General features: G+C 38.0%; 2 protein-coding genes and 1 long non-coding RNA gene across 14 annotated transcripts in view; 1 reads left to right on the forward strand and 2 right to left on the reverse strand.

Annotated features, from left to right (window-relative positions):
* Positions 1-537: 537 nt before the first annotated feature.
* On the forward strand, positions 538-3092 carry LOC107272475 (transmembrane protein 19). Its single transcript, XM_015749666.2, has 6 exons — positions 538-969; positions 1031-1141; positions 1214-1501; positions 1677-1781; positions 1852-2067; positions 2151-3092. Exons 1-6 carry the CDS (start codon positions 822-824, stop codon positions 2306-2308), a joined length of 1026 nt encoding a protein of 341 aa, XP_015605152.1. The 5' UTR covers positions 538-821; the 3' UTR covers positions 2309-3092.
* A 175-nt stretch (positions 3093-3267) lies between these two features.
* The window catches only part of LOC107272469 (calcitonin gene-related peptide type 1 receptor), a 75523-nt gene continuing 57719 nt past the window's right edge, over positions 3268-21071 (reverse strand). For 7 of the 12 annotated variants that reach the window (XM_025089784.1, XM_025089778.1, XM_025089777.1 and 4 more), the window contains 9 exons: positions 10725-10831; positions 9160-9251; positions 8974-9100; positions 8650-8876; positions 7825-7995; positions 7381-7504; positions 6707-6748; positions 6543-6626; positions 3268-5728 (listed from right to left, as the gene is read on the reverse strand). In XM_025089784.1, coding sequence (XP_024945552.1) covers positions 5534-5728; positions 6543-6626; positions 6707-6748; positions 7381-7504; positions 7825-7995; positions 8650-8876; positions 8974-9100; positions 9160-9251; positions 10725-10831 — 1169 coding nt within the window. In that variant the 3' untranslated portion in view covers positions 3268-5533. The remainder of the gene's footprint in view (positions 5729-6542; positions 6627-6706; positions 6749-7380; positions 7505-7824; positions 7996-8649; positions 8877-8973; positions 9101-9159; positions 9252-10724; positions 10832-21071) is intronic. The other 5 variants (XM_025089779.1, XM_025089775.1, XM_025089774.1 and 2 more) reach the window with 1 other exon arrangement.
* On the reverse strand, positions 11457-17063 carry LOC112495061. Its single transcript, XR_003061232.1, has 4 exons — positions 14124-17063; positions 13675-14063; positions 13365-13556; positions 11457-13271 (listed from the first exon to the last, which is right to left on the reverse strand). It is a non-coding gene; the product is annotated as an uncharacterized LOC112495061 (long non-coding RNA).

The following is a 21071-nucleotide window of genomic DNA, read 5'->3' on the forward strand; positions in this document are numbered from 1 at the left end:
GCGGCCAATTGTTCTCCTTTCCGTCTTTTCACCTTATTTCGTCTTTGTTTATTTGAGCGGACACTTTTTAAAAGGATCTAAGGTAGGGATCGCGTAGTCCACACTATATGTCAATAGACTGGACATACCCATGTATTCTGTGCCTCGCGATCTTTATATGCGGAATACATGCATATCTACATATAGAATTTAAATGGGTAAAATCCATTTGCAGGTGGCTTTTTAATGCGGTTTTGAGGGTTCATGAAAATTGCGGGTTCCTTCTTCTACTTTACTTATATTTTTTATATGCTGTTTTCTGTGGAACGTATCAACGGCATAAAAATAGACACGACTGTATAATATAATAAAGTTTAATTGGGAAAACTGTGATTCAGTTGTTATACACGTTTGGAGTTTGCTTAGAGTACTCTGATACATACGCTTAACCAATCAAGAACGTGGGTATGATTCGAAGCTTCTCCGTTCAGGTGACGCGTCGACAATAGAAAACACACGCTTCCCCTCACGCCGAGTTGAATAAGGCCCGTCTCGCAAGGTACATCGCCATCTATTGTCGAACTTCCAACCTTGATTATTAGGACCAGTTACTGGCACATGTCCCCCATTGGGGATACAACCATAAGGAAAGGAAGAAAGGAGTACTATTTGAATTCTTGTAACATTAGGCTGTGAAGCTGTATAGGATATTACTTGAGAATATTAATGGGATATTCGTGCCGGGAACGAATTATGTCAGTGCTGACGTGTACTTCGTAGCTCTTCGTATTCCTATAAAGTAATAATATTAATTCTGCAGTTATCCTTTGATATTTAACATAATGTTAAGTGGTAATGCAGATAGTAACAGGTCCACAGTTTTGATACCGGTGTTATTATGCGCCTTTGCTATACCGATCTCTATGCTGTTTTGGATTGTCAATGTGACATATTCCGTCTTCACTCCAGATGAAGAAAATCTTCATGATGGTAAAGCTTTTTGTTATTTTATAGATTGTAATGTGTTTGATAGGTAACCTATAAATTTTAGGATATCCAGTAATTTCACCATGGAGATGGCTTGCAGCTGTTGTTATTCCAATAATATTTGCTGGCTGGGGTCTCAAGAAAAAGAGTCTTGATTTCAGTGGTGCTGTTCTTGGTAATATTAATGAACTTCTGTTGATATTCAGTTTGTCGATAGATATTTTGGTAATAGAATATTTGTTTGTAGGTTTGTTTATCGGTTTTGTTATCACTCTGACTAGTTATGCCCATGTGGCATGTCTTATAGCTTTCTTTGTCAGTTCCACAAAAGCTACCAAGTTTCGAGCTGACAGAAAGAAAAAAATGTCATGTGATTTCAAGGAATGTGGTCAAAGAAATTGGATACAGGTGTTATGCAACGGAGGAATGGCTGCGCAATTGGCAATTTTGTATTTGTTAGACGTTGGATGTGGAGAGCGTCCTATCGATTTTGTTAAAGATTACAGAAGCTCTTGGTTGTCCATGGGAATTTTAGGTATTATCTCTCTTTTCCAAAGGTCACACGATATGCTTTATCTTTCCAGATCACATATCCTTGTATTAATCCTTATGTCCTGTCTAAACTCTTGGTTCTTCAGTAGGAATCTGTGACATATAAATCAATACTACGATCAGGCTAGATCACATAATTGAGAATTAATTTTTTCTAGGAGGTTTTGCTTGTGTCAACGGCGACACTTGGGCCTCAGAGTTGGGTACTGTGCTTGGTACATCTGAGCCTTTTTTAATAACGTCAAGAAAGAAAGTCCCGCGTGGTAATACCATTAGTGATGTTAAAGATACCATAAATCCTTTTTATAATTACAGCACTCTCATTAATTTAAGGAACCAACGGAGGAGTATCATGGACAGGAATTCTCGTGTCTGCCTTAGGTGGTCTCGTTATCGGTTTGTCTCACTATGTAGCTGTACTGTATACAGTTGACACTGCTATTTTACAACTAGCTCCGCCACAGTGGCCTCTTATTATTGCTGGAGGATTTGGCGGCTTGTTAGGCAGTATTTTCGATTCTGTTCTCGGTGCCACTTTGCAATATTCTGGTAAGCTCCTGTACGATTATTCCTGCCCGTCTCTCTCTCTCTCCCTCCTATGGTCAGCTACATATTATTCAAATTTACTTCAGGTTTAGACGACAACGGAGTGGTCGTGGAACGTCCTGGCAAGGGAGTGAAACATATTAGCGGCCGACAAGTTTTGGATAATCATAGTGTGAATCTCTTGTCCAGTATAGCTATTACACTGACGCTTCCACGAATAGCCAATGTCTTTTGGCCCTCATAATCAGAAAGTTACGTATCATGAAACATTCATTGATACACAAATGATTCAAAGTTTAAGAATGATTTTTGCGCAGCTGTTGCCTAACTTTAATGTCTCAGGCACGAATGGTGATACAAAAAATATTTGCCAAAATATGCAGTATGGAAGAAATCTATTTTCTACAAATGAATATTGATAGCCATTGACTTTAATATTTCATTCATTGTTCACTCGTTTCTTAGTTCTCATATTAAATTATGTTGATCGCGATAATTATTATCGTTCACGTCAGTAACTGTGATACGGCCAGTGAAAAGAAAATGAATGACAACCTCATATGGAAATTTAGTGATATTCAGAGCAACATAACTTTTCGAAAATTTATATCCCTCGCGACGGTAAAACGTCATAGTTGAACTTTAAAAATCACAAGATGAAAAATCAGTTAACACTAAACCTATCGACATATTATACATACCTATTTCTACCGATGGCTGTCAAATGACCGCTTTTGAAATAAACATTATAGTCTTTTCCAGTTGATTGTAATTTATACAGAATTTAGCATAGTCGTGCAGTAAGTTCAAGAAAAATAAAAACCTGGAATTTAACAATTTTGATTAAAGTCTCAAAAGCGGTCATTTGACCGCTCTGGTAGGTTTAGTGTTAATGTTCGATCTTGAGAAATACTTTTTCCCCTCTCTTATTTGGTTTTCTCATTTTTACATCTTTTATGATTATGTTGCGATACACGATGATATATTACGTGCGCGGAAGAATAAAGGCGGGTATTATTTGCTTGTAAGTGCGTACAATTAAATTTTCTGTAGCCTGAACTCTATATTATATACACACATACACACACACTAATTTGTAAAATATACCACAGTTTTTCTAAAGCACAGACTTGTCGACAAAAATAATTAACGGCATCACCCCGTCATAGGCATACAAACAGGTGAAAATTGCGCAAAACAAGAAATCGAAGACAACCTTTATTCTCGTACATTGTGTCATTGTTAATTGTGTTAAACAATTACTGGACAGTTTTCTTTGTTTTCTTTTCTCTTTTCACATTCGATTTTACATTCTTTAATAAAACATCCTCCATTCCGTATACAAGAATTGCATTAATCTATATACAAGTTGGTCGCACTTACGGACGATCAAGGATTAACTTGAATAGGTACTGGATAGACGCAGACATAAGTATTTCTATTATTAGGTACAGTCAATTATATGATCTTTGGTTCTCTTAATCTCGGCTGGAACTGGAAACGACGTAGTTAAAACTGCGTAAGCTCGTTTTTACGAGTTAGATAAATTTTCTATAATTTTTCAACAGTCAATATATATAGTACAGTTACGGATATGAAAGGTATATATGTATACGCTATGACATATTATGACTTAGGCATGTAATATATATATTTATATATATTAAATATATTTCATATATAATAGTTTATATCTCTGTATAAAAACTAAGCTCTACCAGTATATATTATAACTTTTCTTCTTTTCTTTTTCTTTCTTGTATGATATGAGTTAAGTGATTGATTTTCCCCAGGATAGGAGAGACGAGTCTCAGCCCAGCTTAAAACAATACTACGCCGTACAGGCATTAAATTTAATACGGCTCTCGTGTGACCCTTATGTCAATTATAAGATTTTACATGTAACGCCACTTGTTTATTTTTACTATTATATAAATAATAAGCTTACAGCGCCAGGCGATTGCACTTTCACGTTGTCTGTTTAAATTACATACATACGTAAATCGTATCGCCTTATGTGTCTGGTTACGTATGTTTATCCTGAAGCGTTGCTTATGTACATTTAATATATATATATATATATACATATATATATATATATATATATATATATATATACATATGTGACTCATTATATTCTATGTAAAAGGCTCGAGACTACTGCACAACACTCTCGGATAAATTTTGCAGACACATATTCTACATAATTTGACGTGAGCAAGCAATCGTTATTAATTTTCACGAGAGTCAATTATTCATTTGTACATAGTTATGTATATACGCGATAAGATGACTCATATATGACAACGGAGGACGCAAGAAACATGTCCAGGACATTGAACAATATATTTTTTAATAGACGTACGTACACTAGAATCCTTGAAAGAAGTTTCTGTAAATTTTTATAAGTTTTTATCTAACGAATAATAAAATATACTTTTTTTTTTAAAAAGTGTTTCACATGCAATAAGTACTGGTGTCTTATGGCGTCGTATTCGATCGAATCGAAGCTTACATTGATATGCAGATTTTCGAGGATCACGCCATTTTTGTATGTTTAAACGGGAAATTCTCATTCTGCAACAGAATGTAGAATAGATTGATGATTCCCATTGGTATTTACTATATTATATTTACTAGACGGTTACTCTATTCTCTCTAGGGGAAACTGTTACTGTATGAGTATTGAGCCTGTACGATACTCGGTACTTGGCAAAATTTCACTGCTGAGAGGATTTTTTAAATGAGTATGTAGGCTTCGATTGATAATTATTAATGCAACTAATATTAGTAAGGTTCAGTTCTGAGGATAAACGAGACGCTTTGAATGAGTTTCTTGTAGATTATTGCCCATTTTTGTATACCGGTCTACACAAACTATGCAACATAGAGATTGGGACTATCAGTAGTATAACAAGGGGGTGCGTTTTGGATATAATCTAGACAGTTTACAGTCTATGGAGTTAATACACAATATTTATAAACACTGCACTACACTTTTGGATTCCTACTGTTAACACGGTTAAGTCTGATATTAGAATTTGGCAAAGTAATTAAAGAGCTGAACAGAAGCAAAACACTTAGTACTGCTACGTCCACGTATCGCAACGATTACATAGAATATCGAACGATTCCCAAATATCACCGGAGCACAAACAATTGAATTATTCATTGACGGACATGCATTTTACGCAAGATATAGACTCTTTGTTAGGATTAAAATATATCATAAATAGGAGAATCGTTGTGCGTATTAACAGCCCGCGGCTCGTTGATCAAGCAGTTGAATCCACGTTGTTCTTCGGATGAGGTCGAAACGATGTCGTCACTCCCCAGTGATAATTTTTTGGCAGGACGTCACTGATTGCCTAACCAAAACTAAGAGCAGCAATGATAATGAAGATTTTCTTTCATTACTATCGTTCAATTCAATCAAAGTACAAATGGCCCACGTAATTCCGGACCTTCATCAACATTGCGTCTGATACTGATTACACTCGTGGAAGGAATCATTACGTCTCATGAGCACTTGAGCACGATTGTTACTGCCGCGTCGAGTAGTGCTTATCCCCAAAGACGATGGACTTTCGGATACTTTGATCTCCTTCGGGTCCATCACCGCTGCCGATTGGTAGTCACACCTTCTCCTCTCCCGCCATCGGACCTGCGGTCGAGCGGACAAACTGAAACAGTCAACATCCCACAATGGACTCGACTCGGGCGCTGCCATTGGCACGATACGGACGATCATGTTAATCGGTTTGGTACAGTCTCTTTGTTGGGTTAGAGATAAACGCTTAGTGATAAGAAGACTAGGTGCACCTGACATATATACAAATCTTGCGTTACGTCACAGCACTATGCTTGTAGATTGCCGTGTGTGCTTTCTTATATTCTCTAGCAGTTAGTACTATGCAGTTTTTTTATTGGTTAGTCCGCATCGCACCATTGACGAATCATGCATCGTGCTGAGTCATGCAATTTTTTAGTAGGAAAGAAAATAATTAATTCGAGTTAGAGGTTCAATGAGGTTAGGATAATCAATGGCTTGAGGTAAGGTGGGTTATAATTGTATCTTATGGTAGATTTTTCATTAAATATATATTTTTAGGTTAGGTATCTGAATCTATGTGACATTTTATCACGTGCCTTTTACTTGCTTCAGATGTAATTTGTAATAACATCTCGCTGACCCTTCTCTGGCACTCGCGGTGAGATTCATAATTGACCGTTCTACCTGTACGGCTCGAGTTGGGCAAGTTTGAAACTGTCTTCTAATGACTCGGGTCACCCACGACGGTGGTTGTTAGAACTTTAGTTTTGTATATAGCCCCTTTTGCAGGTTATTAGAGATCGTGTTTGATACGTACTTGGTGAGCTAGAGTAGTGCAAGGAGACTATTTGGCGTGAGGGTGGTTTTCATTAGTTTGGAAAAAAAAAATTATAGGCAACTTTACGTGCGTGGATTTTCGTCTTACCGAGACTGTTGTGGCTGTGCAGGAGTTTGCACGTTTTCGAGCAAATGCGCTTCCTTCCCATTTTCGTTTGAATTGCGCCATGACCTGTGGTCGTGAAAGAAAAGACAAATTTAATGTACGATTTTGTTCGAGCTATTAATATGCTATACTGTAAAGAAACATACCTCGCCGTTGCAGAAACAAAAGAGTACGGCTACACAGAGACCCTGTAAAGGTATAGAGAAAAAAGTTAAGTTAGGAGTTCTTCGTACCGTAGAGTCCATATGGAAAACGTGAACTACGCTTTTTTTTTTTTTGTAAAGAGCAAAAAGTCAAGAGGTCGATGGCAGGGTACAATTAGAGGAAGATTGCATCGGAGGGTGCAGTAACAATTACGTAGGAGCGTCGATAAGAAAATTATCAGTTTCCTCGTCGCGTCGTTTAAATCCTTCCTGGGTCATTGAACTCACTAATTGTCCTCGCCCATTAAATCCTGATTTCTACCTGAAGATACCAGCAGAAATACACTTTGCCCAATAATCGATTCGACCAGCCGCCGGTTGTACCCATTCTGAACTCTGAACTCTGAACTCGAGGAAAGAAGGGAATCGGCTCTTGGCAATGTATTTTTATCGACACTCTAAAAGCCAGACTCTCAGGAGTGTAGTGGATAAGAACTTGAGAGGAAAAGTTTTAAAATCTAAAAATATTGCCAATTGGCACGTACCAAAGATTTTCAACTTTTCCCTCTCTGTAAGACACGTTATTTTTTTAAAATATAAAATAAGGATATACAGACTACTTGAAATTTATTGGATAAATCAAAACAAGACGTACGAAAGGTAAAGACGATACTTACCTGAAAGGAAGCCGTAATGGCGGAAAGAATGTCGTAGGCCCGTTCCCAAGGGTGGCCTTTGGATGGGCGAAAAGGGGTGACCAAATAGTGAAGACCCAAAAGTGGTACAAGAAGAAGGGTGGCCCTGCGCAGATAAAAAGATAGAGAGCTTAAAAACCCATTTGATATAATCGAATATAAACCCCCAACAGATTTTTCTGCACCGTTAAAAAAAAAACTCCTCCCTGTTCTGAAAAGTCAAACTGAGCGTAGTGCAGTATCTCGCGAGATCCCACGGAACGATCCCTTCGGCAGGTAGAAATGATAAATAGAAAAAAAAAGGAAAACAAAGAGAAAAGATCATCTTGCCCTTGGCACTCATCCCTCACGATTATCCTATTCCCTGGAAAATTGCGTTTAGGGGTCGCGTAAGCATCACTGGAGTAGCACCCTGTAATTTCTCACCGGAAAGCTTGTAACATGGAACGGGATGGCCTTGATCCGATGGCTGGACCTGCTCTAAGCTTCGTTAAGAGCACTCTGACGATGTTGCAGAGGAACAGGAGATTGAGTAAAGTAGATACGCAAACAGGATAATAGAGAGCATTCATGTAGTTACCCTCACTGAGCCAGCACCTGCAGAAAAAAACCTCATTGATCATCCCCTGTTTACGAATTTAATAATTTTAGGGTCAAATGATTTTTTTATATAGCACAAGAGATTTCGTTTACGTTCGCCAGGTACTTTGTACGCTGGAGAAAATGTACAAGCTACAGAACCAAGAATCTGCTAAATCCTTGTTATCCTACAGGAGAGCACAATAATCTAATTGTTAAAGCTCAGTTTTGAGCCTGAGCCTGCGGCTAGTACGCTGGACATTGGGAAACTTGCTTAAACGGCAATGCACTTGTCCAGGTGGTCATTGTCCACCTTATACAGGGATCGGTCAATAGTTTCAAAATGCCTCGAACGGAGCGACCAGGTTTCGTGTAATATCGCCCTCGCTTATCGACAAATAGGACTCGAATACATCGTCGTATGGCGGCAAGTTTCAGTAATGGCGTGGAAGGGTCCAGTTGATGTCCCGGAGGATATTTTCTGGCTCGTACAATTTATTCAAGAGGTCAAGTCAATTGGGTTTGATAACGTGCAGTACTATACTGTCATGAAACAAATTACTGAAGGTATTTGAAAATTATTTGAAAGCAAATTAAAAAAAAAGCTACATGCAAATAATCTTATTAATGTATAATCTAGATATTCTTCTTTCTTTCTTATTCTAGACTTACTGTAGGGTATCTGCAGGATCATTACTGGCACCCCTCAACGAGGCATAAATTATGATAATGATGCCTGGCGTTGGCCATCCTAAACACATCAGCCATTTGACAAGCTTATGTTCACTGGTAAACGCACTAACTAACAGGGTATGGAGATAGAATCCTTCACACAGCATCCAGGCGTAATTTGTCAATAGAAAGTAATGTAGAAGCACGTGGAGCAGACGGCAGACTAACTGTAACAGGAAATTCAATACAAGTGACTGTTACCCCATTATCGTGAGTCATTTAACAAATAGCAGTGTCATTGTTGATTATTCATTTTCAACTTACTCCATTGTTCAGTGGAACATCTGTATTAGCAACGACAAAACCGTACCAGATCAGCCAGAGAGCATTGTTCATTGCAAACGAGGCAAAGAGATTCATGTGAAGAGTAATTCTGGCGCATCTTAGAGAACTGGAAAAATAAGACGATTTTGAGGTTACGATAGCTGATTCAAGATACTTTGAACTTACCGGAAATACGTGAGAATGGCCAATGATAGCAATAGGGCTACCAGTGATATCGTATATCCGGTCTCATAGATGACATTGAGTTGCTGCTGCCACTGAAAGAGAAAGATAAAAAATTTATTAACAAAAATGACAAATCACTATTGTTTAAACAATATTGTCATCTAAGCCTGTTAAATAATAACGTTCACTTATCACATTCGAACGGAATCTTCGGTTATGTTATGTTAATGACATTGACGAATAATTTTGAAAACGGTCTCTCAGGATGATGGATGACACTGTCGAGGCTAACGATTTCTCAGGAAGGACGGTCCCGGCAGGATACAATCTTTTGAAATATGTATAAGCAATTTCAAAGTACCATGGGAATATATTCACATGTGCTTTTATTTTTTGATAAATATCCAACTTTTTTCCCACAGAACAGTGTCAACAGGCATATAACAATTTTGCTTTATTTGCTTGACTATGAACAGTAAATTGCCGTGTGATGAAAGTCGATGATTTATTAAAATATGCCTAACACATTTTCTTAGGGTTGACTTTACAGGGTGGCATTTATACACCAAGGTATCCAGGGAGGGACCCAAGTCTTCCCTATTAATATGGAAAGCCTTGCGTGTTACACAAGGTGGCGAGACATATTGAGCGTACATAACTCATATGAGGAGGAGGAGGGGAGGAGAAGGAGGAGAAGAGGGGCTTGGCTAGGCAAAACCCCTTTAGTTCTGGAGGGAAACTCCTCTGCTCCATCTATAGACACTCTGGCTTCTTTAGCCTCCTTGCTTTCACTGAGGCTACTGATCCAGACGTTTTGGAAATTCCTATTCGTGCTCTGCCACATATCCTTTCAGTAGCTTTGCTGTAAGGCATTGAAAATCCATTGGACGCCGTTTAACTCATTACCGATGTAGATGCATAGGAATTGGAGATATTTTCACGTCAGAATGAACCTGTTGAAAAAATAATTAAATTGATTGGATACGTGGGATTTACGAAGAAGGTGCCAGGAATATTCGGATGAGTTAAGGAATTATTTTTTTTATCCTTGATAAATTACTGGAAAACTTCATTTGTGATCGAATTTTTCATTTTGACTATTAGTCTTGTGTGATTTCACGTACACGCATTATTGATTTGGTTTAATGATAATGGAAAGTGAGGTTGGTATGGGGGAGATGCCTCAGGGTTGATTCCCAAAATGACGTAGCAATCGTTTCTCCCGTTCACATGTAGCTAACCGTGCGAATTAATCGGACAGAAAATTTCAAAGGAAACGCGAAATCCATGGGATATCAGAATACCTTCTGAACACCTGGTATTCACAGTTCGCGCGATTACTTCATCAATTCCCTGGAGTATTAGGCACACCAAAACTTGTAGGGAAAGGGGGCATTTTTTAATTCCCATGTTAATTTATATTTACATACGCAAAAGCTGACTTGGCTTCATGTCGTTGCATAATTTATAATGTTTACGAAATTATAATATAATTTTGAAAAATATATTATTTTATGTAAACTCAGATTATGCTTAACTTAATATTCTGTTTTAATAATACTTACGTTCAGATCATCGAAATTCACGCATGTCGTGTAATTGCTCCATTCCTTATGTGATGCCGGATGCCGAAACCAGGTGCCGTTAGGTTCGCAGTCCCTATAAGCCATTACTGTAAAAATCAAGAAACTTAATAAATTTCAAAATAAGGCGAGACATCCCGATAAATATTTAACATTCGTGAATTTTAATCAATTATTTATATTGACGAATAAGAATTTGTTTATCCTTTAAGGAGGCAGATACACCTTGGACGTTCAATTGAATCGCTTGATCGATATCGTGACTACCTGGATCAAGTTAATGTAACTAGGTTAGGTTAGGTTAGGTTAGCCTTCACGAGTACACGTCCTGGATGATAGGTTGACAGAAGATAGAGGATCCTCGGCAATGTTGCACAGGTTGCATTAAGGATGCAAATGAGAATTCCGACTAACAACGGATCAAGAAATGTGGGAGGTAAATTGCCATGGCATTAAATGCAACCATAATTTAACAGCAATTGTAAATAGTTAAGATGGTAAAGTATTATTGTAGAAATTCAAATTAATTGATTTCTCAGAAATACAGCCAAATATGCCTTCTCAGTTGCATCAAGATTAATAGTCCAAGAACCCTCTCGGTTACAGGGAGCCAACCCCTACCGATTAGTTTCAGCTTCTGCATCCATGTTACCCATTAACACAAATTCAACTCGCTGGCTAATTGGATGAATTTGTATCTCCAGTCTTCTATAATTAAATATAATAATTACTAAGACTCATTCAGTGTTAAAATATTTTGCCTTGCTATGAATACAAATTTTTATATTCCATAGGGTGGTTCTTCTTAGAAAGGGCAAAATTATTATTTTTTCTTAATTAGACTGATATCTTAATTGGACTGAATTAGAATGGTATCTTTACGCCACGTTCGATGGTTACCTCATTTAATGTTTTAAACGGTTTTGGAAAATCATCCCTTTTCATTTTTATTCATTTTTTCCTATAGTGTTCGTCAAGCGTTATCCCAACCAGGATAACTTTATTTTCACCTACAGACACGAGGAGAGGAGCATCATTTTAAGAGGCTTACTACAGGATCATCCCTTCTGAACTTTTGTATGCTTAGCGCTACCCCTACGTTGGGGGTGGATGTTTTGTTTCTTCATTCCAGTACAGGTGTTGTATGTTGCTGGTGATAACCGTGGCGAAACTTTGGCTATTATTACAGACGAGAGGAGAGGCAGCGGGAACGAAAGAAGAGAGGAGAAAAAGAAGAAGAAGAAGAAGGCAAAGCTTAACTAGTAAAATGTCTCGCAAGTCTTTCGAATTCATCAGCTGGATATCAGCTGTGTTTTTGCACTTGTCGTGTAACTTTTTATCAGAACGAAATAACTGTAGTTTTACAGTAAATAGAAATATTCGTTAGGCGAAACTAAAGGGCAACGCGGTACGTAAAAATATAATTGAAAAGTAAAAGACAAATGTTTAATGCTCAGTACACATTTAACAAGAGCGTTTTTAAAGTGGCGCCACTCACTAATTCCGATGAAAGGTTGCGGGTTCACGGTTAAAGCGGGTATTTGCTAAGGGAACGACAGAGCCCGCTAATGTATGAGGCCTTTGTGGGAGAACCGTCAAACAATATTGCTAATCTGATACCCGCATCCGTATAGGAAGCAGTCACGATTACTATGCTGTATATATAACCAAATTAACATATTCACATGTATAATATATACTGTACGCGTAAATGAAACCGACAGCAGAGCATTTAGATCTCAATTATCACACAGTCGAGCCAAAACGACATTGGGCAGACGGTCACGAAAAGAAGAAACTTAATGATCAACGATTGAAAGCATAAATGTTGGTACAAGGCGCTGTCCTTCGACGGTACAAAACAACCTATTTTATTCTTGTTTAACCTTAGGAGCGTGTAAAGTTAATTTTGTAAAAAGTGGAGTCTTGGTAGAGGATATTTAAAAAAAAGCAGCTGTCGTCTGATTTGAATGATGAATGTGATGTCCAGAAAAAAAATTAAAAAAAAAACGTATGGTCCAGGGTCGATGGTAAAGTATACGGTGGTTAATGTGCCATAAAGTCCCTCAGGAGCGCGTAGCCACTTGTGGAAAGCTTGGAGAAAGTTCTTGCGAATTCTCGCGATGGGCTCGAACTCTTTCACTTCCTCGTTAAAGAGAATTCTTGTATACCATAGTTCCTTTTTTCTCGACTCCATCAGTTTTGTCAGTCGGCGAACCACAAGAGAGCAATTTTCCTTATTTACATTTTAATTTGTGGGTGAATAAGTATCAGGAGCTCAACGTTACGAAATTGAAGGAAGCTGCGAATACAGGGACAAGAAGACGTCGTATTACGGGAACCATTTGAATTTCAAAGTAATTCTCTCGCTCTCCGTCTTTTCCTTTTTTTTTCACTTTCCCTTACCCTTGCTAGTTTAAAATTTCTATACAAGCCAAGCCAACGTCCTTTGCCAAAATGTCACGAGATCCTTCAACGTGACGAGAGACGCATCGATCCTCGAAGAATTTCAGGATTAAATATTTCTCTCTAGCAGGGCATAAAATTACTGGCAAGATGCACGCGGTACGCGGAACCTTTGAAAAATGTTAAATTGTCACATAATAAAATCCCAACTCTCACCATGAATATGTATTCCTCTTCGTAACCTCTTTCTGCATTTCCTTCCGTGTTACTTAACACCGAGCAACGCGAACGCAGCATCTCGTGCATTAACGGATGCGACCTTTGCCACAGACAGTTTGCCCAGCAAACACATTAGCCAGTGCACACACGCGTTACGCTGCTCGCCATTTCAAATCGACACTCAGCTTCCTGAGTAAAAAGTCAAAACTAAGTAAAAAAATTTCTTAGAAAACCGACTATATGTATACGTAAAAAGATTCCATCCAAGAAACAGCGATACGATTTTTCACATGTACCACATACTGACATAATATTGGTTGAGAAGCATCGTATTCCGGAAGTAAATCACACGTCCCGTTTCTTGTCGTTTTATTGACTTGATGAAAAATCTATTTTTCAATTTGTATCACGTAGTGAAAAATTGCTTAAAGCAACAGGCACTTTGTGGCGACAAGAATATCGAGGTATTCACATGTCAGAAATAAGCTTCCACGTATAAAAAACTAATTTTGGATTAAGCTCGTCACCTAAAAGCAGTCCGCATTGATAAATAAAAAATTCCATACGCTTTAAGGTCTCCATAAAGTTGTAAATAAAACTTCCTTTTTACGTCGTTGCTTCGTTTTCTTCTTGTTTTTCCAATACACATCTTACTCCCACCAAGCCATTTACATTTTTCAAGAGCCATCGATTACCCTGGAACCCAGTATAATCTATCACGTTGGCAATGGTCAATTACTCTGTTGTGAACGTTACCGTGAGGTTAGGTTTGCACTCGACGAAGGTCTAGATGCCAAAGTCGTTATCTGTAATAGGGATGTTTTCAACCCTCCTTCGTAATATCGTTCTTTCGCACACAATATTATTCCTTGCGATTATCCTTTTCCTCTTATTCTTTCAGTTTTCTCTTCCACGACACGCCGCCATAACCTCTTCAGTCCCCGAATTTCCTCGCTTTGACAGGAATGACGAAATACTTGCGAGACCCTTTGGAGATAATTCACGTCTCCTCATTGACGATCGTCCATTTTAATTTCAACGCCTCTCGCGGGAAACACGCGTACTCTCGCGTCAGATTATTATGCTACATAGACCGATGCTTATAGCGTAAAGAGGTCAGAATATCACTAGAAAATTTTCACGGGAACTAATCACTCCTCTCTGATTGTAATGCGTTTAATTGCTTGCTTAGACATTTGGTATGTATTATTGAGTGACTTTATCGTAAATTCCATCGGTTTACTAGAAACACGACTAGGATTATTGACTAACACGCTTACTCCGACATGTTTCAGTATATCTGTATGCGAGTAGTAAATATATATGTAAATGTCTCGGTTTCCTTTGAGGTTACTGATAAATTGCTAAAGGGAAGACTATCTTCGGTTTACTAACCGGTGAACCTGTTAACGCGTCACGTAATACGGGGTATGTCTGGAAATTTCTGCTCAGTCAGTTAGTGGCATATCTGAGAAGTTTCCTCGAAGCGGAGATAAATGTCAACGACAGAATAAAACAATTAACAGGCATTTGACGAGGGAAGTTAATTTGAAAAAATTATTAATCATTGAGGTTTAAATTGTATACCGAATATACATACATAGTCAAATATAGATATACATATATGCGAATGAACGTTTTCGCACGAGAATACTTGCGGCCATTTACTTTTCATGAAATTCTCTCTAAAATGCATCAGGGCATTTCCGGTTTACGTGAATGAACGTATAGTCACGTAAATGCAACTCGAGGAGAACAACGGATGCTATGTTGAATTCATTAAGCATCCGGCTTTCTGGAAGCCTTCCATTCGCTCTTCCTGTGGAATTAAAGTGGGAAGCTTTCTTGGATTTGAATAGTAGCTGGCGAACAGCTTAGCATAGTTTCTTATATTGCGTAATGAAGTTCGTTATTGTATGATCGTAGAATGTTTTGCCGAGATCAATATATTTTTTTAAATTTCTATACGCAGAAATAACAGCTGCGCGTTCCATGACTTGAGAGGATGAAAAATGTGAATCGTAGGGCCATTCCGATAAAACTAAAAAAATCATAAAGTGTTATCAGTATAAATAGCGGGCTATAAACATATTGAGGTTAGTCAGATACGTATAGATGATTTTAAAATAAATATGGAACCCTCTTGAATTATTAATGTTCGCATGGCATTGAGGTGGAACTATGTCTGACTAAAGTCTGTAATAAAGATTGTGCGATTTTGACGCTTTACATTGATATCTATTAATATTAGACTATAAACTATGATAATTGAAGAAACGATAGGTGACGCAATTCTTGGCACGCAATGTAGCTACGTCTTTTTTTTTTTTGCAATGATTCGTGGAGCTTAGCCAGTAAATGTTATCTAACGAGGGTAGTTGGCTATTTCGTGACTACCAATGGCAATGGGTTTAAATATACGGAATTCGCTTAAATAAGAAGCATGTATCAGGAAAGACGTAGATTACGCAATTAAAGATAATATTTTTTCAAATTTACTTAATTATTTGGTGTAAAAGCTTTTCAAGATAGAAATGTGGTACTTTAGGAGGAATATCGCGGTAGGTAAATACGAATGATACTGTAGCCGCTGTATCATTATAGCGTCAGGTCAATATTGTCACAGCGCGTGGAAGTGATACAGGGATTTTCACAAATGCTTTGCGTGACTGTATGACCTTATGCTTTGGATTTAAATCAGTTATGGGGCAATCCCAATGAAAGTTTAAACGTATTACATTAAAGCTGTCGAAGGACAGTGCTTAATAATCCATTATACTTTTTCAACGTCATCAGCAAATATACTATACTATACTGGGTGTATGTATATACCCAGTTGGATCATTTTTGGAAATTAAATTATAAGACGAGATATCAAATTTCTAAATGAGATATCGAATTCCTGACTAAAAGCATACCGCTGTCTAATTGTTTCCCGATAGGGGGTTAGATGGGGATAGAGAGACGGAGAAAGAATAAAAAAGAGAAGAAAATGAAGAGAGACAGAGATAAACGAATATTGGTAAAACGAGCAATGGCCACGCGATATTATTATTCGAAGCAGAGTCCAATTTCATGACTAGTATAGCAATGGAGGCTCTTCTTGTTATTTCGTACTGTTTGCTCAGTAATAATCCGCTGATTCTTTCTCTGTTTACTTAGTTCGTCTGTTTGCCACGATAAATGCGTGCGCTTGCAGTCACGATATTTGCCACGTGTATTTATCAATCCTTCGATTAACTTCGCGATTCGACGGAACCAAAGATACGTGCATTGGCTATAAAGATTGAAGGTTATATACCAGACTGGAAATAATTTTCGCCTTATGCGCTGTCAGGAAGCGCATTCGTGATGGGGGATGCGAATAATTTTTCTTGAATTCGCAAAATGGATCTCACGTTATATACCTTATAATACAGTATAATAATTCAGGCTCGCAGAAGCGTCGAGCTTTGGCCGTCGCGGCGCTACGTTTATGAGAGAAAATTTTATTGCGAACCACGTCTCACAGTAAATTTCGTTTAGTATGACGCTGTGGCAGGTAAGCTGTGTATTACTTCTTGAAATTCGTCTGGCTGTGCTAACCCCCCTCCCCCCGAGAACTTATAACGTTTTGCCTCTGTATTATTATCTACGACTGTTCTGTGGAACTTCTTTTTCTTATGAAATTATAACCTGCCAGTATTAGCAGGAAGAAGTATACCAGGACGCTGACATCGATCCATCTTGCGATATTCATGAAGCGCCATTCACTGCACGTATAGTTCACTCCTGCCTTTTGTCTTGAACAGGTCGCTTCACTCCCTACCAACGTTCCATTATTCTTCTTTGAGCGAAATAAAATTAAAGACAAAGAATACCTGCGATTAAGTAACGTTAATTACTTGATTACGTAATAGATGACGTTGAGTAATGAATTTACCTTACTTTGTTACTTTGGGCTTGCTCCTACTGTGCAGTAATTTTGAGGTTCTTTTGTTTCACATCGAACGTACGTTAATTGTTTGTCAAAGACGTCGTGGAGTTTTTTACTTGCTTTTTATTCCTTGTGTCATTCTTAATTCAATCTGTTCCCATAATTCAAAGAATTGGTCCATCGGTCGATGCCACAGGTACATGTTTTGCTCGGCGATGAAAGTGAAGGGCGCAAATTGCTCGAGCAACCCTTGCCTTTGATGGGCTCTAATTGCCCTGTCGTAGGTTGCTCGGATCTACCAGGGAACAAATCTAATTTGTCTTTAGAACCTTGACTGGATCGTTTAATGGATCCACACGATGGGGTGACTGGTCTCTCTTTGGTGTTGTACGATGCTCGTTATGGAAATCTGCTTCCCATGGACTTCTGTGGGTTTTATATATTTTTAATCTAAAAAAGTCAGAATCCAAAAATTATACTTTATGATAATCTCACGAAGACAACGAAGACAAAGTATAGACGCGATACCATGGTACCTTTTTAATCACTATCTTATTCATTCCCGACAGCCTTCCTCGTCACTTCCGTTTCCATTCAGTTAAGGGGGGCTAAGGTTAATTCGTACGAGAAAAGGCATGTTTCTGTGAACTTTTTGTGACGACACAGTTAAAATCTCTGTATTAAAACCAATAGTACATTAAAGTATGACATTCGAAGAATATTGTATAAAATTTTCACGAAGAAATATTACAAAATACGGCAATGGCGGCAATTATTCGGACGTGTCTCGGAAAAAAGTAGAATTGCGGTGTCCATCATAACTTGGTGCTGGATCATCTGAAATCAAAAAATCAAAGTTCATTCGTTAGATAATAGTTTTCTCCAGGTAACGCTGGGAGGGTTTTTTGAAATTACAATTTTTCACTGTTTTCGAACATTTTTTGAAGGGAATAACGCGATTCTTAGGCGAAAAAAATCGGCTAATTTGTTATTGTAAAATAAAAATTATTAACAAATTTTTAAAAAAACTCTCCAGCGTTACCTCGTAAATTATGTACAGAAATAGTGTTCAAAATTTCAAAAGGATCGGTGCAGTAGTTTTGAAGTTATGAGGGACACCGACTTTGAAAACGTGAGTTGTGGGGAAAACGCTTTAAAGTTTTGAACACTAAAAAATCTGGTATAAAACGTTCATAAGCAAATTTTATCGACTTACCTCACACTGAATCATCCATCTTTTCCATCATCTTTTCCGTCACATTTCACACACTTCACTAGCGTAGCAATTGTTGAAAAGACTAATAAAAAATCAATTATCCTATAATGTTTTTCAAGATCCTCCGTAACAATAGCGCGCTCGGGTCGAGTAGGGATTAAAATCGGACATGTATAAAAATACTCGTAACTTCGTCAATTTTGCTCCAATCGACTTGAAATTTTGACACAATATTCTTAAGATATTATGCATTCAATTAAAAAAAAATTTTAAAAATGAAAAAAAAATGTTAATACCTTAGCCCCCCCTTAATGATTTCATTAGATAATCAAGGATTATATATAATGCAAACTTTGTCTGGTCTGAAAAAGCATGAAATAATGCTCACGCGTAGACTGTGAGTCAATTCAGTCTTCTAAAGCTACATCTTTGTTTTCTTGATTAATCATCTTTTAATTTTCCAATGACGGAATCGAGAAGGCCTCCTTTTCAATTTAACTCAATTTGTGTTGCTCAATTACTTTCTATCTTGTCTCATTATGAAATTACTTAAGCACAGAGTAAAGTTTGACTTCTATTGAATTAATCGTCAGTACGGTAAGTGCGAAGTATCGATGAAAGTGGAGGCGAACTTCTTAAGTAGCCAATACTAAGATTTGCGCGAGTTATAAGAAAATGTGAAAATAACCATATGGCACATCTTAAAAATTGAATCTATATATTAGGTATAATTAAAAAAGAAATAAAAAAATAAAAAAAAAAGTAGTAAACGTCCTGGAATAATTTCATTTTTCTCAAATTCTAATCCTCCATTTGCCATGGGAAAATGCATCGCTGATTGCAACGTGGAAATTAGTTTAACACGAACTGCTCTAGAACTCGGAGACTCAGTTGATTAGACAGAAGCAGCTTGTTTGCCGGTGGCCCGGGTCGTTTGCACTTGCACTTCCGGTAGGGGATCTCCCTGATATGCATTTCTAGTTAGTAAAGGATTGACCATTAATAAATTAGATGGAGTATACTGGATTATAAATATGGGTTAGATATTTTTGTAGTTTTTAAATCGTATAGTAACTTTACCTGAGGGCAAGAGCATCTAAAGGCACTTCCCTTCATTGAATTTCAATGTGCGTTCTCCATTTTACAGAGTACCAAACGCTTCTGTATTTCTTATTTTCTTAACTCGACATTGATAACGAAAATCCAAGAGGTGACCTACGTCACCTTCCGCCGTCCATCCTTCGTCCGTGCAGCACCCGCATGCCAGGCGACGCCAGCCAATTCATTTTTCACCGGAAACTGAGGAGCCGGTATGACCTGGGAGTTGTTGAGGTGGACCAGTACCAACTCCGCCAAAACGAGACCTCTGACGGAATCTACGATAAAAAGCGATAGCTTAAAACTGAGAAACGCAACCGTAGGTGCTGATCCTTGGGGTTGCGTGAAATCAGGAATCGCAACTGGATGCACGAACTTCCGGCCGCTCCACAGCCCTCTAGCTCTGGCTCTGTCCAGCAGGGCGCCTGGACCACCTGGACCTCCGCCGGTCCGTGAGAACGTCGCCGGGTAATTCGATACCTCGAGGCCATCTCTCTGCGGCAGATTCGAGCAGCTCGCTCTCGACTCGAAGAATAAAAAATCTTCCGAGATCGTAGCTCCTGAGTAAGGTGGCGACTCGAAGGGAACCAGAAAGCGAGAACGCTATTTGAATCGGTAGCTGGAGTCGCCCACAGTATATATAAATTTCAGCCCCTGGCAACTTTCAAGGAACGATTCCACGCTTGAGAGTATTTTCATCCATTTCTTCCGTCCTTCATTCTGGTATACATGTCACGCCAGTTTCCGGGGAATTTGGCACGCTTCCATTTCTTGGACAAATGATAGGTCAATTTGTTTGATCCTTAAAGGAGTCACGAGGATGAGAAAGTATTATTTTAAGTGACCCTCGAATTCCTTGTGCTCTGAATTTATTAAAATTCTATACTACATTTTTTTACCTGGAATTCCTTCAAAACGAATATTTTGAATGTTTCCACTTGTTTCGCAGAATCGACTCGCCTTACAAAGTCTCCTGCTGTTCTAGCCTCGACAGTCACATGTAAAATGGTTACCAGGTAGCCAACCGTATGCGTACGTCAAAGTACTGGAGAGTTCTCTAGGCAGATATATTTTCTATTTCAGGAAGGACTACTGGAGCGAGGTGGCTGCACTGAGAAATAACTGAAGAAAAGAATAGAAAGAAACTAAGTTTGGTAAAGTAGTTCACGAGAAAGAAAAAAGGAATATATGGGATACGGGAGAGATCGATTTGCGAAAAAGGATATCTTTGTGAGTTACTTTAGCGAATCTAGTATCAGGCATTGCAAACTTTGAGAGAATATCTAGAATGTTGAGAGTAAAAAAAATGACTCAAACTTTTGTTTTATTATGATACGAGGATGCTACGTTTCCAAGGGATATTAATATTACGATCTGTTACTGTAATATCCATTCTGAACTTTTAATTGAGCATATACAAGACTGATAGAATAACTTTAATTTAATTCACTTTCCAGAACTTTACTAGTGCCAG

The sequence above is a fragment of the Cephus cinctus genome, unplaced genomic scaffold (genome assembly GCF_000341935.2).
Source record: "Cephus cinctus unplaced genomic scaffold, Ccin1 Ccin1_scaffold1184, whole genome shotgun sequence".
NCBI classification, from domain to species: domain Eukaryota; kingdom Metazoa; phylum Arthropoda; class Insecta; order Hymenoptera; family Cephidae; genus Cephus; species Cephus cinctus.

Coding starts and splice junctions, on each gene's coding strand:
- LOC107272475 (XM_015749666.2), top strand. CDS start 822: ATGTTAAGTGGTAATGCAGATAGTAACAGGTCCACAGTTTTGATACCG. Junction 970..1,030: donor TGAAGAAAATCTTCATGATG/GTAAAGCTTTTT, acceptor TATAAATTTTAG/GATATCCAGTAATTTCACCA. Junction 1,502..1,676: donor GTTGTCCATGGGAATTTTAG/GTATTATCTCTC, acceptor AATTTTTTCTAG/GAGGTTTTGCTTGTGTCAAC.